This window comes from Rhipicephalus sanguineus, chromosome 2 (genome assembly GCF_013339695.2).
Source record: "Rhipicephalus sanguineus isolate Rsan-2018 chromosome 2, BIME_Rsan_1.4, whole genome shotgun sequence".
NCBI classification, from domain to species: Eukaryota; Metazoa; Arthropoda; class Arachnida; order Ixodida; family Ixodidae; genus Rhipicephalus; species Rhipicephalus sanguineus.
The window spans coordinates 62,291,740-62,314,153 of NC_051177.1; the positions used below are offsets into that span (position 1 = coordinate 62,291,740).

Genomic DNA, 22,414 nt, shown 5'->3' on the forward strand with positions numbered 1-22,414 from the left:
CACTTCCATCGACAGCTCAAGGCAGCACTGATGGCCCATGGCACGCCATCGCAATGGGTTCAACATCTGCCACTGGTACTTCTGGGTATCCGCTGCGCTTTGAAATCGGACTTCGGGTGTTCGAGCGCGGAGCTCGTCTACGGCACTCCGCTCCGTCTGCCCTGCGACTTCTCCTCAACCACCCTCGGCAGCTCTGTCTACTCATGAATACGTACACCTTCTTAGGGACCTCTTCCGGGATCTTAAACCCTGTCCGACACGTCCTCCTCCAGACCGCACACCATACATTACATCCGACCTGACCAATGCAACCCACGTTTTCGTGCGCTTCGGACCTATTCAGCCTGCTCTCCACCCACACTACCTCGGGCCCTTTCCGGTACTGGAGAAACGCGAATCGACATATGTCGTAGATGTTCATGGCAAACCTGACACCATCACACTGGAGCGCCTGAAGCCAGCCTACTGTGAGACGGCTCCCACAGTCGCCTGGCTCAATCCAGTTCCACATGTCTCCGTTCCCGTCGCTGCGGACACTACTTCAATCCACAGAGTTTCCTGGCAGTGCTGATTTCGTTCGCAGACCATGCTGCTCTCTAAGGGAAGGAGCTATGTAGTGCCACCGACATCGACGGGATTGCACAGTGAAGAAAGAAGAGGTCTGATGTGACCTCGTGCGGCGCGGCAGCAAGGCTGGCACAAGGGGCGCAGAAAAATAAAGAAAAAGTTAGTTGGTTTTAGGCTTCGTCGCTAGACGGACATGTCAAGTCGTTTTCTTAAGTGTGCTCCACAAATGCATGAGGTACTCAACCTCAGTTGTGACTGTACATCTAATTCGATAAGAAACCTCATGAGTGAAGGAGCTAAAAAACTTAGTTTTAGTTTTTTACATGCCAAAACCACAAGCTCATTATGAGGCACACCATAGTCGAGGGGTTCCACATTAACTATGACTGCCTGGTATTCCACAAGCACACCTCAATCTAAGTAATACAGGCACTTTTGAACTTTGCTCTCATCAAAATGCAGTTGCCATGGACAGGAATTGAACAGATGCTTGCGTGCTTGGCAGCAAAACGCTGCAGCTACTAGGCCACCAGGTTGGGTCTAAAATGGCACAGTGAAATACAAACATAATGAGGTTCTAACATCCCAAGAACAACCAAAAGCGGTTTCCCTTCCTTTTTATAGTGTCGTGCTTGGTAATAACCACTTAATGTCTTCACCCTCTTGTTATCTTCAACGACCAAGCATTCTCTCACCGCATGAGTGGTTAACAGCTACTTTGCCCAAAGGCTTCTGTTACCACTATGAATTGTAACAACAACAGCAGTGCTGGGAGAAATAACAATATCTCATGTTGGGAAAAACTGTACTTAAAGGGACCGACAACTGCCCAGAATATGAAATGAGTTGACTCCACTGATGTAAAGATTGTCCGTCGCACTGACTCAACCAACCCTGTTTTTTTCGTGAGAGATGGATTTATATTTTTATTTCTTAATTGAAAGTCGCGAAAAATGACCTGTGGCGCCTCTGGCGGCAAAGACATGAATGATCCGATGAAGACGGCCACGTGACCGTTGATTGCCTATCACGGTTGACAATTTCTTTTGTTAGTATTGAAATATTGTTCGTTTCTTTATATTAAAAGGTATTACTCCATAATAATGTACTATCGTGCTCAGTATGAGCTACATTCCGCGAGCGCGTGGCCGAGTGCTCTGCAAGGTTGTACAGTGACGCCGATCTTGGCATATTTTCGAGTTATTGGGAGAGAGTTTGGCTGTTCCTGCGAGCGCGCATCGCCTACACTTGCGTTCTCCCTCGCCCTCGTTTTGCCCTGCGGTGATATCAGCTTAGAAAATGATAACTTCGCGGGTGAAAGCAAGCAAGTGGGGGCGATACGCGCTCGCACGAGCAGCCACACTCTCTCCCGATAACTCGAAAATATGCCAAAATTGGCGCCACTGTACAACCTTGCAGAGCGCTCGGCCACGCGCTCGCGTGATGTAGCTCATACTGAGTGCGATAGTACATGTAGGCCTGCGTTAGTAGTATGCATTAAAGTGGCGCTGCCTTCGCGTGATGTAATGATCCCATGCTCGTTAGCGCGTCTTGAGCAACTTTTCAGCGTGCTCATGCAACCGTGCACGCAGTTTCCAGGTCGCTAAGATTTTGGAGCGACATAGTTTTGCTACCTACACTTCGTCTCAGAAATGACGCGCGCTGCTACTCAGTGCGGCTGCGCATATGCACAGTTACGTTTTCGATTACTTGGCTTGGCTCGTGTATCGAGAGAGTAACGACGCCGGGACAAGTCATCCATGACACAGGCGCAGGCAACCTTGGGCGCGGGCGCACACGACGCTGTACAAATACCGGGAAGGTGTATAAAGCTACACATCTCATTGTAACAGCTTGCTATTTTCAAAATTGGTTGGAAAGCTCAAAATAAAGGTGGTTAAGCATAGTTACAGTCACTCCTGCGAAAGCAGAACAACGACAGCTTTCACAAGGGCTAGCGGCATCGCTATCAATTCTCAGCGTTGCTGGAGCAAGCCTCCATGCGTGTTTGGAGCCTTTCAGATCGTAAAATACTGCTTATAAAATTACTGTGCTTTTCGGATAAACCACTGCAGCTACAAACGCTATCCTGTCGCGCCGTAAAAAACTGTGTGGAGAAAAATCAGTTGTCGGTCCCTTTAAACACAGCTGCCATCACCTATTTATCCTCTTCATAGATGAAATACAAGCATTGTGTAAATAACATGAACAATGCCTTCTTCACTTATTGCTTTCTGTTTCCCACAGGCTACAACTCAGACTGGGTTCGTCGAGGAAAAAACAGTGTAAGTGAATCTGTGGATAAGGCAGTTAAGACATGATCACAAACGCATAGATCCTGGCGTCAATCAGAGCCTGATGCTCACTGTCACAACACACTGCAGCCATTCCACCTGCCAGCCTTGCACAGCCACACGATGTTGCAGCATGGCATGTCGCCAATCACTAGGGTACGGGTATGCTTGTCAGTCTAGCAGCTCCTGATAAACTGTCTTCATCGCATGATGCTCGCATCTGCTGCAACCTGGCTTTTTGCGACGACACTTCACTGAGGTCAGTAAAGTTTCACAGTAGGCCGAGGGATGGTGCCAGTGCTTTGTCAATAGCACAGAGTGACGGTGAGGTTACTAGGCGCATGAGGACACCTTCCCATCTGTGGCATCGCGTGCGGCACACTTGATGCCCTTGGCAGTTTCAAGAGACTGCCTTGCGGCCACCTTTCTGCTCTCTCAAATGCATCTACAACAGCGAGACATGACTTGCGAATGACGTAGGCTTGTGCTTCTAAATCAGCAAATATTCCTCGCTCATTATTCTGGCGTGGTGAATCGAACTGTTCTTGATTCTGCAACAAGTTACACTGGCATGCTACTCGTTGTATATTTTGGCTAGTGGGCTTTACTGCACATGTAAAGTGCAGACAAATGCCCTTTGTATGTTTGCACTACTGTGTACTGTGTCCTTTGCTCTTGAGCACAAGAGACCCCGCAAGATTAGAGAGTTTTAGTTTAGCGCGCGCAAACCTGTACGTGTGCAACAGCCTGAGCGCTGCGTACGTTAGAGTTGAGGCTGTCTCCTACATTTTTAGTTTACCATACGCAACAACCGAAACGTGGACTGTGTCTAGGCGTCAGCCCCTTCGTCTCGGCGTGTTTTTCTGCGCCATCTAGTGGCTAAGAAATAAACTACAATAGCCGATCATAGTTGACACAAGTCAAGGCACGAGACAAGGCAAGATTTTACAATGGCGCAAATTTTGTTGAGGTGATCTGTGGTGAACGGTGACAGTTGGTACGACTTCTACGAGGCGAGCAGCAGCGAGGGAGGAAAAATGCCTTCCAGCATCCTTTCGAATCAGCGCCCTTTGGCCACTCTTTCATGGGAAGAGATAGACGATTTGATGCTCACAAACCGAGAGCGGTGGCTTTTGAGGGGTGACTGCAGTCTCGACGACATTGAATATCTCCTGCATCTTTGCAGCGATCACTGTCCACTGCACTGGGTCCGCGAATGGATTCAAGCTACTCATGTAGGCAAGGAGCTCCAAATCGAGGGCAATTCCAAAATGGACACGGGATTTATTCGTTGCCATGACCGCCGTGCCGCTTGTGCTGCTGTCGGACGCAGCCACTTTGCTTGTCTCGACCGGTTGAGATCTCGCGAGAGAAGCGCCCGTAAGGTACGCAACGACCGTAGCGGGTGCAATGTAAGCGCCGAGATCTAGCGTGCGCATCTCTCTCGCGCGCAAACGCACGCATCTCTCTTAGGTTCAGCGCATGTGCAGTCTTGCTCTCTCTCACCCAATGCATGCGCAAGGCCGTTGCGCGCGCTAAACTAAAACTCTCTATTTACAGCCTACAATGCAGAAAGCAACTCACAGTGTTACAGAAAGGACACTGTGAAATAGTGGTTGCACAGATCGTGTCAAAATGGAGCCCACTGTAATACTGGGAAACTACACTCGATGTCCAGCTGAAAATGTGATTGTGTTACTGTTGCCTTAAATACAGCTGTGGTGAAGTGCACTGACGCCACAAAGACAACGATGACAAAGCGGCCACACAAACGCTCTAACACACGCTCAGCAGCAGGAGTGTTTACCCTCTCCTGGTAGCCAATTTGCTACACATGCCCGCATGGAGAAAAAAAAAAAGAACATGCTACGTCCACCGATCAGACAAAGCCAGGAGCTGGAGAAAGCAAGACGTGTTGGTCAGGTTGAGTGAAAACATTTGAGAGGCCAGCATTTGTCGAAGGCACCTAGACGAGCGACAACACCCGAGGGTCCCTGAGAACGACATGCCTTCTACTCCTGGGGCCCAGCAGGGAAGATGCTGAAAAACCGGCAAGGACCTGCCCACCGCTTCACGTCAGCTAAACCCACGAGGGACGCCACCACGACAAGCTTTGTCCAACACCAACCTGTGCGCGTTCCAACTGCACGAACTCTTCTTTAGAGATGATTCAAGCGTTCATTCTGCATAGCAGTGCTCTGTATTATGCTGTAACTTGTACACTGTCTGTGCTTTAGTACACGTTCACATGCTCTGCCCGCAGTATCCTCTTTTTTGCTGCCCGCAAAAGCCTCTCTGTGACACTTCACTAAGCCTGCTCCCCAAACCGACTTCTTCACAACAACAAATTATAGCATTCCAACTTTTATAAACATCTGTTCACAACAAAGTTGGAAAAATGATTCATGACATCAGTGGGACAGCCAATCAGATCATTCGCCCAAGTGAATTCGCTCATCAATATGACAACCCTTGGGCAGGAGCAGCTGTAAACTTTTGGCAGCGCTGCTGCAACCTGTAGCGACACACATGCTAAAGACCTCATGATGAGTTACGTGCGTAAGAGTGTAAGAGCCAGGTGTGAAGTGTTTATGGCTGCCACGTTTGCTTCGTTCATGGCCATCATGTCTACACCACCGCATGGGCAAACTGTGTCCGAAAATGTAAAGCAGCCCACAGTGTGGCATCTGAAATTATGGTAGCCATTACACAGTGGTTATAGGGGTAGGTTGTAGAGTCACAAGAAAGCATAAATTATCATGCAGCTCCAGAAGAAAAGTGTCTCGGCAGCAACTGGCCCTTCACCGCGTATGGGCACTGCAGATGAACAGGCATGGCATGCAGGTTGCTCAGTGGCGACTGTGTCTGCTAAGGAGGGAGCACTATGTGGCAAAAAAACAAGTCAAAACTCCACACAGAACGATGCACACACTTCGACAGAGGGTGGAAGTCGCTTGTACAAATGCTCCAGGTCAAGGATCTCCTTAGAACATGACTGACCGCGGTCCTATGTGGAGTACACAGTTTTGCCAGTGTCGATGTGAAGCCAAGCAAAACAAAGCAAAGAAAAACGGATTTCATGCTCTGTGGGAATTGATGTTAGGCAAAGCAGGTGGGGGGAAGTTGGCTATGCCGCACTTTTTACATTCCGCCATATGTTAAGAGGCAGACGAACGTGTTTGGGTAAATAGTTTACAAGAGTTGATGGTGTAATGTTCGCCGCTGTCATGGCGAAACTCAATGAGTCGCTGTTGGGCACAGGGTGGATTTGCAGCAGGAAAGTGCAGGCCTCATGGCGGGATTGTGCGGCTGTTGTGATCGAGCCGGAATTTCCTGAAAAGGAGGAAGGGGGACCGTCCTGCACAGGCGCACAGGTGCGCATTCCTCGGTGGCTGTGTCCACACATAAATCACACCGAACGCATTCTTCCATGCATTTCTTCGACCCTGCCGAAACAACGTAGCGGTTACCTGGCTGGTTTTCCTGCCTTGGAATCTCCGTGGAAAAAGGAAAAAAGGGGGAGCAAGACAACGAGGCCTGCACAACGTGCCTTGCATGCTGCCCCCAGCGCCGAATGGACTGTGCCATACCTAATTACGGGCCTCCTTGCCCTCTTGCAATCAGCTGCGACAAATGGAGGTGGAGGCTAGTCTTGAAGAACCACGGAGAAGGCTCGACGCAGTCGTCAGTCGACATTTGAAGATGTCTCTATAATCATCTTACTCACTGTGCATATTGTAAATACAGTTGTTTTAGGAAGAAAAAGCGTCCTGAATCTTGGGCCCCACATTCTGAGCTCTCTGAACACTTTGTGGTGGCCTCAGCATTCACATATCCGGTCCCCTAGTTGCAACAGTGATGGCAGCAGTGAGATAATCTGCGCGGCAACTAGACTCCACCATGGTGAGTACACGACCTTTTTTCCAGGTTTAGCATAGCTGTTCTTCCTAGTAATGAGGGTGTTGGAAGCCTTTTCACGGGAACCTTGCTTCAACACAAATTTTCTTGAGAAACTTTTCGGCAGAAAAGAAGTAGCTATGCCTTGGAGGAAGTTGCGTAGATCAGACCTAGACGCTGTATGTGGGATCGATTGCGGTATGCACCTAAAGAAGGCGGAAGTCACCGAGGCAATAGAGGCAAGTGGCAGAGTGGACGAGGAGAGCATGGAGTTGTGGGAGGATATTCAGGACAAAGTCAGGGTGCCGCTATATGTTAACTATGATATGTCTTGGCATGAAATTCCCAGAAGAGATTCTCTTCAAGGAGCTGTCTTCAGTGGAAATAGTGGATGCACTGCTTTCAGTATTTTTGAGATTGGCCTTCCCGTCAGAGCTACAGAGCAACGACGGCAGCATGTTTACTAGCGCACTCACTACCACATTCTTGGAGAGGTGCATCATTAGGATAATACACAGCTCGGTCAGACATCCCCAGAGTAATTCCGTAAAAGCATGGCATTCCGTCCTCAAGAGTCTTATGGGCATTATGCTATGAGAATCGGAAAGATTGGGAGGCATGCTTGCCAGCCACCGTGTTTACCGTGAGGTTGGTGCCGCATGAGGCCACTGGCCTTAGTCCGGCCGAGCTCGTATATGGGAGATCATTAAAGACCCCACTCCGCATGATGCGAGAATCTTGGGAGGGAAGAGGTGAGGATCCCACAGTGATCGAGTAAGTGCTGGGCTTACTCGGGCAACTCCAGACCAGCAGGGATCATGGAGGCGAACATGACATCTGCACAGCTTAACCCATTGGCTTCCGCGCTCTCCGCGGCCGTTCCCGCCTGGTATTCCGCCGGAAAATTTTCGCGCCCGCCGGCGGCTTGGGTAGGTGCACCTAAACCGCAATAAAATCCGCAACAAACGTCATAGAATAACAAACTTTGTTTTATTTGCTTAACAATGCTTGACTGCATCAGGCGCTTCAGTATGACTTTCGTGTGTGAAAAAGTTTAAAGCACACGGGCATGTGAAGAGCAACTTCACATTTTTCACACTCCCATCGGCTCTCGGACTTTTTGCCGTGTGCCTTACAAACTAAGCAAAGTCTTGATGGATTTTGCTTGACTTTGTTTGGCAGGATGTGGCGAGGAAAATGAGCCCATTCGGCGGCTTGTAGGCGCATTGGTGAGGCCGCTACAGGCGGGTTTCTTCGATCATGGTAGAGGGGCAGAGTGGTCTCTTCGAAAATGGCCTCAGCGAGATTGACCTTCCAATCAGTGTAGTGGAGCCGCTTGCCAGTTGCTTTGACAAATAGAGCATAGCTGTTATACACAGTGATGTCCATAATGTAAAAGAAGATTTTCTTGTAGCCTTTCGCATATCTTCTCATGATGGGAAAGGAAGCGAGTTGTTGGTCCTCGCGATCAACTCCTCCCATGCCTCGGTTGTAATCAAGTACAACTTGCGGTTTCAAAACTGGCAAGCCGTTCTGGCGACCCTTCTTTCCTGAATCGGTCACATTAGCTGCATTGTGCAAGGTAGAGAGCATAGTTACTTGCTTTTTATCTTGCCATGTCAGAGCCATGATGCCTCGTGCAAAGAGAGCTTTGCATTCACCTTTTTTCATCTTGAGTTTCTTGAATTCATCTGGCATGTTCTTACGGTGTAGACGAACTGTACCGACTGCATTCGAACCAGATTCTTTAAGGCGACGAAACAGTATCGGTGAAGAATACCAGTTGTCCATATATATCGTGTGGCCATCAGGTAAGTGTTTTCCAACGAGGTCAAGAACAACGGCCTCACTGCACAGAAGCCCATCAGTTGCTGGTGTTTTCTCACTTTTTCCAGTATAAATTGAGAAATTCAGGCAGTAACCACTGGATGACTCACACAGTTTGTAGAATTTCAATCCAAATCTTGCTCGTTTCGAAGGATTGAACTGAACGTAAGACAGCCGACCGCGAAACTTCATCAGGCTTTCGTCGACCGCAAGATCTTCTTCGGGATGATAGGCTGCACCAATGGATTTTAGTACGTGATCAAGGACAGGCCGTATCTTCCAGAGCCTATCTCCATTTTGGGGAATGCTGTTGTCGCAGAAATGCAGATAGCGTGACAGTGCCCAAAAGCGATGTCTTGGCATGACAGTGGCAAAAAATGGTGTGCTGATGACAGGTCTCGTTGACCAGTAGGACTGAATGCTGCTCTTTTTCACTTGGCTCATCAACACGCACATGGCGAAATAAGCTTTCATTTCACCAGGCGTTGTTTCATGCCATGAGGGGTCGGGATGAGAGCGCTGCTTCTCGATTGCAAAAGCGTTTGTGTGCAAAGCAATTATCCCCCAAATCTCTTCTCCAAGCAGCGCGTTGAACATTTCAAGAGCACTCGGATTTGCACCTACTTGAAGTTCTATAGATCTCTTGATACCTGGTTGGCCGCTGAAAGGGTGCTCAACAATTTTTTCAACACTGTCATCTTCTTCCCATCGCCAGTTTTCAATCCTGCGCTTCTTTGGAAATGTCTGCGAAGCATCCATGGAGGCGTCCGCTGAACACAGATTCTCTTCTTCATCACTACCACTTTCATCAGTTTGGCAGTCCCCATTGTCTAACAAAACATCGTCCTCATCACAAACGTCACTTTCTTGGTCACTGTCGAACACAAGATTCAGTATTTCTTCATCCGTCAAACCGCGTTTTTTCCGTGACGCCATGTTTCGAAAAAGCCGCGATAGTGCACCCTTCGCCTCTGAAGGGAAAAAAAACCACTTTCAAACAGCTAAAAAACCTGGACAACTATGTCCATCTAGCGGACAATATACCAAGCAAAAAGCAAACACACAGTACTGTGCTGCCATCTATGAAACAATGTAAAAAATAAACATTTTCTAGGCGGCCGGCGCTTCGCCGGTCAAAGCGCTTTTGGCCTCGCCAACCTGGCCGGCGGAGCGCCGGCCGCGGAAGCCAATGGGTTAAGGGGAAACTGCTCTCAATAAAAACGCAAGCCAACGTTCATTTTCAGAGGGAGACCAAGTGATGCTCATGGCATCGTCTGAAGCTAACAAGCTCGCGGTTCAGTGGGAGGGCCCTGCGAAGGTAATGCAGAAGCTGTTGGACACCAATTATGTGGTTTAACTATCAAGGAGGCAGAAGGAGGTAAAAGATTTACCATTCAAATTTGATGAAGCCAAATCAGCAGAGACAGACTTTGTATTTTCCGGGCAGGCTTCTAATTCAGTCGCTCGCCAGCTTGCCAGACACAGTCACCCGCAACTCGAATTTGAATGAAGAACAGAAAAGAGAGCTTGAGCGCCTACTACAAGAATTTGAGGGAGCTTTTGTGGATGGGCCAGGAAGAACCGATTTAGTTGAGCACGACATTGAACTGACTTCCGATGAACCCATTCTTTCACAGCCTTATTGAGTGTCACCTGGGCAAAAAGAAATCCGCCTTTTTCATTTTCCTGTGCTGCCCTCTGCCGTCTCGGTAGGCTTTTGGTAGGCGCTGGGACAACTGGTATTGCCAGAACGAAAGCCTCCGAGATGGAGGGGCGTTTCGCGTCATCTCTGCTAGGGGAAGGATGCATGCGCTGTAACACCGTGAAAGAGGTGGATTCTCACAAGCGAGATTCAAATAATGTTGGAAATCGGTGTCATCCTCCCGTCCGAGATTGAGTATACCTTGCCTCTAATACTGGTCGAAGCGCCTGGGAAGAAACCGAAACCTTGCATCAATTACAGGAAATTAAATACAATTACACGAGACTAGCTGTACACTATTCGCAACATAGAGGATAGAGTGGAAACTGTCAGCAAGGCACAGTTGTTATGAGTGAAGTGCGCGAGTGTGGTGCTTCCGATGGTTGGAGCAGCAAAAACGACGAGGACGACGTACAACGTGCTACTTGCGCGAGCGCGCCGAACATCGGAGCATGGAAAAAGAAACGCAAAAGGAAAAATCGCCAAGAGCCACTGCGCCAAAAAGGGCAAAGAAGAGCTGTGCTGGTGGTTCGAAGAACGTGGCTAGGGTGCGGAACGCGAGCTTGTCGGGCGCTTGTACCCGGGCTCTGAAGGCATCCACCTGGCCGGCGCAAGCCATCACGAGGACCTGGCGACTATTCTACCGGCGTGGCTATTGCTGAGGCCCCGGTATGGCGTGGTTGTGGTGCTCGGGCGGGAGACAGCACCACCGATGACTGCATCCACCGGGAGTGGAAGTGAGCCGTCGGGCTGAGGGCCCGAGCTTGTGGACTTCCACCACCCCGTCCTCCTCACCTGACTGCTTTTCTGCCCAGACCGTTGGTGACATTTGTTTGTGACAGGTTCGTTTAATAAAGCAACTAGAATGAGTTGTGCAATACTATTCTCGAATAAGAGACGGAGGTGAGCGTTTGATTTTCAGACAAACGAAAAATATATTTTCACACAAAAAAATAAACAAAAGGGTAACACTAGAATGAACAAACGGTAAACTAACAAGCGTCAGCCTGACCACAACTACATAGAGTTCTCCTTAAGCAAGGGAATCTTATCCTAAGCTTAAAATCGTGCTAGTCCACACGCTAACGTCGTCAGAATAGTCCTGATGTGGAAACAGAGCGGTACGGCTCACCAACGGTCTGGGCAGACAAGCAGTCAAGTGAGGAGGACGGGGTGGTGGAAGTCCACAAGCTCGGGCCCTCAGCCCGACGGCTCACTTCCACTCCCGGTGGATGCAGTCATCGGTGGTGCTGTCTCCCGCCCGAGCACCACAACCACGCCATACCGGGGCCTCAGCAATAGCCACGCCGGTAGAATAGTCGCCAGGTCCTCGTGATGGCTTGCGCCGGCCAGGTGGACGCCTTCAGAGCCCCGGGTACAAGCGCCCGACAAGCTCGCGTTCCGCACCCTAGCCACGTTCTTCGAACCACCAGCACAGCTCTTCTTTGTCCTTTTCGGCACAGTGGCTCTTGGCAATTTTTCTTTTTGCGTTTTTTTTTTCCATGCTCCAATGTGCGGCGCGCTCGCGCAAGTAGCACGTTGTACGTCATCCTCGTTGTTTTTTCTGCTCCAACCATCGGAAGCACCACACTCGCGCACTTCACTCATAACAACAGTACAACTCCATGCTCAACCTCACACGCAGCTATTGGCAGGTAACCATAATGAAACGAACCAGTAAGTACGCAGCGTTCATCTCTCCCTTGGACACTTGCTGACCCTTAGTCATGAGTTTCGGGCTCAAAAACGCGTGCTTTTGTTTTTCACTGCTCATTGATCGGGTGCTGGCAGGAGCAGAGGACTACGCTGTTCCCTATCTTGGCGATACTGCGGTCTTTTTTGAAGAGCTGGGAAACACACCTAAGCCACTGACGCGTTCAAGGTACTCAGGACTCGCGGTGAGCGCAGAAAAGTGCCAGTTGGAACAGGCAAAAGTGGAGTATCTAGGGCACGTTGTTGGGCGAGGGTGCCAGCGGCCTCACAAGATAAAATTTGCAGCCATCGAGACCTATCCCCGATATATCAATAAAACTGATCCCCGGACATTTCTGGGTCTCACTAGCTATTATGAACACTGTCTCTCCAACTATTTGCAGATTGTCAGTCCTCTCAATGACAGTTTAAGGAAGGGTAAGCCCATTAAAGGGGTCATGAACCACTTTTCCAAGTAATGATCTAATGGCCTCAGTATCAAAGTGTACTGCCTCCCGAATCGATTGCCGCAAAAATTTCTCGAATCCGTCAAGAATCAGCGGAGTTACGGGGGTTTGGCACACGCTCCCAGCGCTTTCTCTCTTTTCTCGTGCCGGCGAGCGCACTGGAAGCTAGACAGGGAGGGATGGCATGGGGGAAAGAAGTTACGCCAGCGCGCGTCATGAAACGCGATCGCTCTCCCGCTGTGATTCGCTTGCGCGAGTGCGGCTACCGTGTACTGAGGAGTGCGGCGCCGGCAAGTGGCAGCACCCCGCGGCAAGAAGCGCATCTGATCCGAACGCCGCTCTCGATTTACGTCGGCTATCGGCCAATAAGCATGCTATGTCTCTTGCGACGTACAGCGGACAGACGCCCCGCCCACCGACGAGAGTGAGAACCGGCCTCTGTTTGAAAAGAGGGTGCCTGGGGAAACGGCAACTTCGCGCTCCGCTTGTGGCCATTACGCGGCGCGCACGACTGTAATATTTGGCAGAGGAGTTCATAGCCGTGTCAGCTTTCCGCAGGATGTGTTTTTTCAGTCAGCCCAAGAGGTGCTTCATGACCCCTTTAAGGTCAAGTGGGATGACAGGCTCATTCCTGGCGTTTAAAGCAGCCCTGACATCTCGACTGATTTTGCGAGCTCCAGATTATAACATACCTTGCACACTTCAGTGCAAAGCAAAAGGGGCCTTGAGGCTGTTCTGAGTCAGCCGTATGCGAGTAGACAGGAGCACCCCGTGCTTTTTATTAGTCGTAAGCTGTCGACACATGAAAAGGCTTATAGTACCCAAGAGAAAAATATTCATAAGCTTCACTGCTACTTGGCCGGCTCGCCCTTTGTTGTCGAGACGAATCTATGTCCCTTGTCATGGCTCCGGAATATGTCGCCTAAAAATGGCCACCTACTGCGATGGAGTCTGGCACAGCAGGAACATAATTTTGAGGTCCACTACAAAAAGGGGCAGGGGAATGGAAATGCGGATGCTCTCAGCAGAGGTTTCTTCTAATAAGGAGCATGCACATTCGGATTCAGTTACGGTATCCATTGTTTTATTTGTTTTCGTTTTCCATCTTTCTTTTCTGCTGTTTTAACAGCATAGTAAACATTTAGGCTTGGTCTGCGAGGGCAGACACTGAAAAAGGGTGTTTTGTTTTTTATTTCGTGTTCTGCTGATCTTCTCTCAATTGTCGCTTGCCTCGAAGCTAGGCGATTTGCGCTTTCGATGAGATGGAATCAAGGCAAATGTCTTCAAAACGTTAGGTAGGCCCCACTGTGTTTTGTTCAGGGCTGCTCTGTCAACGCTCTAGCTTAGCTGCTTTTCTGCCAATAACGAGTTCAAGTCATAAGATTTGAGATGAGAGTTCGATAACCCAGCATATCTTGGGAGGGGTTGTGTAGAAGAACTGATAGCTGGGCCAGTTGGTGACAATACTTGAACATGTTTAACTTGGTGCAACAATGACGTGGACACAAGAGGTTTGTCTCCTCTTCTCATGTGTCCACGTCGTCGTTGCACTAAGTTAAACGAGGGGTTGTGTGCTTGCCCTGCTCGGGTACTCTGGATTTGATCGCTAATGTCAGTTCCCAGTCTTCGACCTGTGGAGACTCTCTTTGACCGAGAGCCCCACTTGTTACGGACCTGCTGACCTCTCCTTGGTGAGAGAGAGAAACTGAGCCGGAGGTGATCCAGCCATGCTGCGCTGCCACGCCTCTTCATGGTACAGCGTCAGGCTGCACTCTTGCGAGCCCTTTTCCCAGCAGTGGCCGGGCTGTTGTGATCGGGCAGGCATTCCCCGAAAAAAAGGAGGGAGAATGTCCTGCACATGTGCACAGGTGCGCATTCCTCGGCAGCTGTGTCCACACGTGAGCCATGCCAAACGCATTCTCCCATGCATTCCTTCAACCCTGCGGATACAACGTGGCCGTTACCTGGCTGGCTTTCCCTGCCTTGGGATCTCCATGGAAAGCAGCTCGCTTCAGAGGAAAAAAAGAGGAGTGAAGACAACGAGGCCGGCACGATGTGCCTTGCATGCTGGCCCCAGCACCGACTGGACTGTGCCGTACCTGGACTACAGGCCTCTTTGTCCTCTTGCAATAGGCCACCACCAATGGAGGAGGAGGCCAGTCTGAAAGAACCGCAGAGAAGGCTCGGCGTGGTTGTTAGTCCACATCTGAAGATGTCTCTATAATCATCTTACTCACTGTACATATTAATGTACAATGAGTAAAAAGCATCCTGAATGTCGGGCCCTGCGCTCTGAGGTCTCTCAACACTTCGTGGTGGCTTCGACGTCCATGTACCCAGTCCCCCCAGTCACAACAGGCCCTCTAATGATGTCATTGATCATGAAATTTGGCAGCCATTGCGAGCACTGTGTCCGAGTCAAGGCAGCAACTTAGTATAATGCGTCGTGGTTGCACTACAGTAAGAAATTGCAAATAGTGATGGCAGCGAACAGCAAGCGCCAAAGGGCAACCTGCGAACCACCGCCACGCATGCTTTGCCGCTCTGCAGCAGAGAATACTATTATATCATACTGAAATATTGGCAGCGCAAACTAACGGGACACAGAAGGGGAACACAAACAAGCGCAGACTGAAACTTGGATTTATTTACAGAATATAATATATACCAGGAAAACATGAAGGGAATGGTATAGGTTCAGTATGAACCTATGCCAACTTGCCCGCCTTTCAACACTTCTACTATTATATCAATTGCGTTGGTAACACGGTACATTTTTCCTCACACGTCGCCTTCTTATCCATTCTCTGTAGCTGCACGGCAGATCGAGTGGCTCTGCTCTCACATCGCTGGACGCTCGTGCGTAAATGGAATAGTGCATGTTGTGTGGGCAATCACAAGATCAGAGGCGGCTAGATATACAGATCCACTCAAAGTGCCTGGGGTTCGCTAAGAAATGCTTTGCAGGAGATTGGGTTCCTAAGACATAGTGACACTAAGAGAACCAAAGGAAAGTACATCGCTTGCAGATGATCTCATTGCAAGTGTGATCTCTGGGCCCTCTGATCTCATTGGCAAGTGTGTTGCTCAGATGAAGAGAGTCGACTAGGACGTCCGCCTTTAGGTTATCAAAGTTTTATTAAGGTCTTGTATTATTTACATTAAACAAAAGTTTGTTTTTCATCTATTACACAAAGAGCTTCCTCTGACTTTTGCATCCATTCTGTTGGTAGTTGGTGTTCGGGCTATGCAAGAGAAAAATTGGCTCGTTCCGTTCCTCTCGCTTTTTTGCGCTCGCTCATTCCTTCGGGTTGTTAGATGATTTCTGCACATTTTTCCAGTTGTCTACAGAACCAATTGCACATCGTGAGAGCAAGGTGCACGTGCAAGGCTGGGCGCTGAGGATGGTGCAAGCACGCGGTCGCTTGGGCTATGTTTGTCAACAAATGCGAAAACACATCCTGCACAGACCTACCATGCGCCTGGATCTGGCAATCACCGCATCCCCTTCTAGATATGAAATTCTTTAATGCTTCGTTGTAGGGTCACGCTGTCGCCTTTCCCACAGCGCGCAGGAAAATGTGTCGGAACGTGTAGGCAGGGTACTGGGCTATTGAGCTTCTCTCGTTGCCCAAGAAGCGGGCAGTGCATATGCAATTTCAGTGCTTTGCAAGTTGCCGAAGACCTCCATCAGAGCTAAAAAACGGCAGAGTTTATGACCGAATTAGCTTCGTCATTTTGAGCTGCTGTGTTTCCGCCTGTATACACCCGCTCTCAGCCAAAACTGATTAGCAGCGCGCCGCGCCGCGGGTGGCACCACTAGTTCATTCAAAGCTGCAGCGTACTAGGCCTATAGCGTGCTGCATGTACCGTGGTCATCTATCTTACCTAGTCACACGTACGTGCCGATGGCTCGAACTAGCGACATGGGCAGTTTCAAGTGTGACACGGTAACCCAGCAGCTACAGGGCTGCCTACTGCACTAATGAAATGCTCACTGTAGAAAAAAAAAATCTATGTTTGCTTTGGTATATATGACAATGGTACAGCATAAGATTCCCTTCGCTCACTTACTTATTACCAGCCACTCACGGCCGACCGATATGGCATTACTTAGGCAGAGGACTGCCAGATCTACTTACAAAGTGTGGAAACTAAGAGCACTGAGAAAGAATCATAAGATTATTAAGGTCAAGCTCACTCTTGCCGCAGATACCGTTCAAGAACAAGTTCCTCAGTGGTTTTCGAGATTTTCACAGGAGTGTCGACAGACAGAATGCGACTGCGAGTGCATGAACAAACTTTTCAATTTATCAAAAATTGCACACTACACATAGAAAAATCAAACTTGCGAATGATATTCAACCCACCCACAAACTTGGCACACACCTAAAGCTTTAGTGAAGTGCTAGTGCACTCTAATGTTTCTACTCTCAAATGAAACCCAAACTAACTTTGATGCAGAAAGTCAATCCATGTCTAAATCCTGCTATCCCCTGTAGTAAGAGATTTTCAAGGCAGTATGCCAAGACCTTTGTGGCAACATAAAGAAACTGACAAAAACTTACAAGTAACTAAGAAGAAGCAGAAGATGAGGAAATGCGTTTGCCTGTGCGAGCAGAAGGTGGCAGAAGCGCATGGCTTTCTGAACACTGGACGGGGTGAGCTAGTGCTGCCAGGCTAGCCAGAGTGCAGTCAGAGGAACCAAATGGACCCAGCCGGTACCACCACACCAGCCGGGACGAGACTGGCGTGTTCCTGGGATCAAACAATATACTAGGCCCAGGCTAACTTGCAAACCAGCCAGAACAGGACTGTGCCGTTTTTGCAGTGAGCGAGCGACCTGGCCAGGGGCGTAGCGAAGGGGGATGTTGGGGGGGGGGTTCAAACCCCCCGCCGAAATTTTTCAATTTTGCTTGCGCATATATACACGCACACATACACACGCACGCACGAACATACATAATGTATGGTTGAACCCCCCCCCCCCCGAAAAAAATTTCTGGCTATGCCTATGGACCTGGCTTAGAAGAAGCCGCGAGATTGAGTGTGCTGTGTTCCGGACAAGCCTGACGAATGGTGCTGGCACAACCGCCTGGCTGACGACGTGGCCACAGTGCTCCGCCTGTGGACAGCATGGTCTTGCCGTGCTGCTGCGAGAGCCATTCATGGTTGCCTCGCAGGCTGCCTTCCTAGTACAAGTGGAGCAAAGCAACTGCACTGCAGACCTGTGAGCGCAACTTTTCTGATGTCTGCGAGCAGCGGTACAGTGAGTGACCATCCACTTACGAAGAACATAAACTGGGTGTGCTGTCAGTGAGGACATTCGACGATATGCACATCAGGCGTAGGCTGCTAAACGGATGTAACAGTTACTTAATGTCTTGTCCACTTACTGTCTGCATACTTTTTTCTCATGTCTGTGATAAATGTTTTTCCTGCCCATGACACTGCTCTTGGTATCTGAGTTCCTGCCTCCACGAATCGTCACACCCCTAAACTTTTGTGACATGAGTGTAATAATATTAATAATAATGATAATAATAATAATAATTTTGGTGTTTTACGACCCAAAACCACATTATGATAATGAGGGACGCCGTAGTGGAGGGCTCCAAACATTTTGACCATCTGGTTTTCTTCAACGTGCACCTAAATGCAAGTACACAGGTGTCAAGAACATCGCCTCAATCGATATGCGGCCGCCATGGCCGGGATTCGATTCCTCGACCTTCGGATCAGCAGTCGAGCGCCGTAACCACTAGACCACAGTGACAGGTCAAGAGCTTGCTTTAACTACTGCCAAGGCATTAATTTCATAATGTAGTGCGTGTTGACTCACTCCCCCAAAGACCACTTCAAAGTTGGCACGTCTCTGTGATCATTGCAGCCAATGTGTTTGACGTTCCATCAATTAACCAGAACAAGCTGCCTCGCAATAAGCTGCTGACATGTCCCGCATCGTGGCAGCCCAACGATGTTACCTCTACAACTAGGCCTCATTCACAGTAGTGCTCAGTGCCTCGCTGCACTGATGTTGCGGCCCTCCCAACGACTGCCCGAGTGGCACTGGCTCGTTTCAAAGAGGGACTGCATCAGTTAGCTACATACATCTAGCTGCAGTGTTGCTGAGCGTCGGCAGGTCAACAGCCAAAACTATGACCACCTCTCTAATCCTGTCACCATAGCATCATCGGTGAGATGACCATTCCCTGCTCGGCGCATGCACAACAGTGATGTCAAGTTGCCTTTCGTCACCCTCCAATATACCTCAGCTCTTATGCCTCGAGCTTAAACCACATGTAGTTGAGCCTCTCTGAACATTCTCTTGCTCTCTGTCATTTTGTCTACTTCACCACTTGGCCTGTCCATTACTTGTGACATAGATCTGCATTTCTGAAAACACAGGTTATTACCATGCATCGTACATAAACACTTTGCTCGCCAAAATAAGCATTTGGAATGCTCAGTCACGATGAACAAGGCAAAACTCACGGATGTAAATTGGTGAGCGGCCTGCAACACCCTAGAAGTGGTGCACAAAGATGAAATTAAATTATTATAATCAGCTAGGAATCAATTTCGAAGCAGTAGTTTCTGAATGTATCGCATCCAAAATCACTTATGTATGATGTCAGACCTTCAACGTCCACCACACTTGCATAGCGTTGACATGAAGCAGCCAGAACACAACATGTATCAGAACGTGAGGTTGTTGGAAAGTCATGCACTGCCACTCTCACTATCATGCGCCAAGACTAGAATGCCATCAACAAATCCACACCACGCTAAGAGGTCAAACAGGCTCAGACATGAAACAGGACGCGGTTTGTTCACACGAGGTTGACGGGCAGAAGCTTCCTGTCTGAACACGGTCTTATCAGACAACCCCGCACATTTTAAGGTTTAGGGATTACTGTACACAGAAAAGCTTGCCCTTCAGCTAATGTCACCCGCTTGCACAGAGACAATTCCTACTGTGACTACAGCTGATAATCACGTCGAGGCTGTCAAGCATGCAAATAGATAAGAGGGCAGTTAAGACAATGAGCACGTTTTGTGCACTTACAGTATCACTAGCAACACACACCCTTAGCAGGCAAGGGAACTTTTCTAGAAACGATTCCCCGCAGGAAACAAGTGTGTTTACAACTGTTTGTTTTTGTCTTCAGTTAACTTCCTGCTTACTTTTGTTCACCTCGTCAAAATATGTAATGCCCGCTGCCGAGGCTAGGGCTTGCCACTATCACAACACCCGCAGTATGGACAGCGAAAGTAATGAACTAGGAGGGAGCTTTACATCGCAAGGCTACCTTTGAATGCTCTGGCTCAGTAAGTGGCCAAACTTATGACCTTCTTCGGTGAACTCAGCTTTGTGTGCTTGATTTAAAGCAGCTCCCAACGTGTTTGCACGATGTCATTTGTTTATATTGCAACATACACATCAGCAACGTGCAAGTGTGGTAGCTGCATGTTGATGTCGTACGCATTGTCTTTAAGAAAGGCGTGCACTGTACTTGGTTAGCAAAGCAATAAAAAACACCAAAACTTACAGCAGCATGAGCATGTGCCGGCCTGACATGTCACGGTTTCAATTTTGTTGCATATTGCCCACTCTTAGTTCTTGTTACGTAATCACTAGTGAAGTGAACAAACCATGGGACCATTACACATAGAAGGGTGAAAAACTGGCAACCGCCTATACAGACACTAGAAGCAATAACATGGCAATGAGATCTATGCAATTCTGAACAAGATTAACAACTGCAGCAAGTTCATATTTACTAACTATACATCTGCCATACAATTAATTATCACTCAATCTAGCACATGAAGAACAATGCTTTGGTTGACTGGACAACGGCAGTCTCAAAGAGTGCCTATAAAAAGTAATCACCGCTAAGTAAAAAAAAAAAGGCAATAAGAAGTACTCATATGCACTACTACTACCGTTTCTGTTAAGCTCGAGGTGCGGATATCTTGCCTACTTACAAGTGCGCTGGCATTTGGTGAAATAAACGCCCCGGGAACACACAGTCAGCAGGAGCTGGCCTGGAAAGACAGCGATCGTTCAGTTCGCACGGCATACAAATCAAACGTGGATACGTCACCACACAAATCCTACCCGGAATGTTTGTCAACGACAAAAGCAAACAAAAAATCAATGTTTACATCATCGTGGTTAGCCATAAGCAACTACGCCAAACGCGAAGTTGCACAGAGCATTCGCCTACGCTTAAAATGGTATGCGCGTCAAGGAAAAAAAAAAATGCAACGAGCACGAACACGGGAATGCTCAGCCACGCTATGCAACGCCTACAGGACGTGCGCGAGATTTATACACTAACGCTGAAATGGTGACACAATCGAACAATATACCAACCTTTTCCGATTAATAAACGGTTAAGTCGGAACGGATGCCTAACCGTGACGGCCCACGTTCAAAGACATCCGCGATCGAACTAAATTCGAAAAGCAAATGACACTCGCTCCACAAGGCAAGCTTGCTATCGCTTCAGCTGCACAGCGCCGCCTCCCAAAGCTACGCAGCACGCTTATCAACGCCCGAAAAGTCTGGCAGAGATAAAGGGAGCTTCCCATGCCATAGGGAGACGAAGGAAGCCTAGCGCACCTGTCGCGGTCACATGTTCCGCTAAAGCGAACAAAGGCGATTCCATTTATTCGGCATAAAAGCTTAGGTCAGAAAGAAAAAAAAAAAAAACACGCGGGACGCTTCGCAAAGCGCACGCGCACACACACATCCAGGGAAAAGTAAAGGGCAAAGAAAAAAATGGAAAAGAAAGGGCGGCTTTGAAAGCAACAACCCCGCCCTCTCCCTTCCGCGACAGTCCCACAGAACCGGCCTGGGACAACAATAGACGTTCCACGTCCTAAGAAGCGAGGAGAAGGCGGCGTCCAGTGCGACGGGATTTAGGTCAGGTTTCGAAAAACTGCGAACTGCGGCCAAAAAACGGCCGGAATCCTCGGCACAATCGCGATTAAACTACGAAACACAACCTAACGCGTATCACGCGGTCGACGTAGGGCACAAACCTGACTTAGGACGAGCACTAAAAACATGTCTTCTTCCCACTTTCCCGTTGGGTCCGAAGCGCAGAGCATTCCTCCTCCATGATAGTGGCAGTGGGAGCCGCAGCGGGATCGATCAACTCTGATGAGCTGCGGTTCGTAGAAATCGCGATCTCCACTGTAGCGCCTCAAGAAATACCCGGCGCGTGGCTTTGTTAGACCGCCTGAGAGTAATGCGGGGAGAGTTTTTTCTCGTTAAGTTGGCAATCCGGCTGGCAATGCGTCCCCCCTCCACGATAGGATTCGGGGATGTCACTCGATGGCACGCAACGCGAACAAGAGAGCCAGCCCTTGCAAGCCGACACTTCGTGAAGGGTTACGCGAGACTAAACTGCATTAGCAACACGTTCAAAGTCGCAAATTAACGTCTACTCACCAGCAGGTTGGTATAACGCCTCATTAGTCTTCCCGCAGCGTCCCGAACGGTTTACATTTCCTTGTTTACGTTTTAATTGAGCCAGTTTCGTATCTTAAGGATATTGACACCGCAGAAATTTCTCGTAAAACAATTCAAAAGTTCCTTTTGTAATATTTGTGCGTTATTTGTTTTACAAATTATAACACTAGTATAAGTTGCTGGGAACGATGTGTTTTTATACGAAACTGTTAAAAGTGTGGATTTTAATAAGCTTCACTTTTTGGTCGCTATGCGCCGCTAGTTGTTCGTTGAGTTGCGGCAAGTTGCGGTGTGCGCGAGCGCCTCGAAAGTTTTGAAATTCGTGTCTTTCCGAAAGCATGCCGCCGCGTCGTTATCTTGGCGATCTGCACCTGTCATGTTGCATGAGTAAGCTTTCCTTTTGCGTTATTACCGTTTATTTTGTCACTTGTTTTGCTTCTGCGTGTGTCATCTCGGTGAGGTTAAGAGGACCGCTTGCATG

At 48.7% G+C, this 22,414-nt stretch overlaps 2 protein-coding genes across 2 annotated transcripts in view; both read right to left on the reverse strand.

Moving 5' to 3' along the window:
- Positions 1-21,986, reverse strand: part of LOC119383094 (zinc finger protein ztf-16) — a 29,938-nt gene extending 7,952 nt beyond the window's left edge. The window contains exons 1-2 of the mRNA XM_037651086.2: positions 21,913-21,986; positions 20,439-20,498 (exon numbers count right to left, since the gene is read on the reverse strand). The gene's annotated coding sequence lies outside the window, so the exon portion shown is untranslated. The remainder of the gene's footprint in view (positions 1-20,438; positions 20,499-21,912) is intronic.
- Positions 7,730-8,596, reverse strand: LOC125757159 (piggyBac transposable element-derived protein 4-like). Its single transcript, XM_049412412.1, has one exon. It carries the CDS (start codon positions 8,547-8,549, stop codon positions 7,785-7,787), a length of 765 nt encoding a protein of 254 aa, XP_049268369.1. The 5' UTR covers positions 8,550-8,596; the 3' UTR covers positions 7,730-7,784.
- Positions 21,987-22,414: the final 428 nt, after the last annotated feature.

Bases quoted from the DNA above. Each gene is read 5' to 3' on its own strand.
- LOC125757159 (XM_049412412.1), bottom strand. From the start codon at position 8,549: ATGGACAACTGGTATTCTTCACCGATACTGTTTCGTCGCCTTAAAGAA.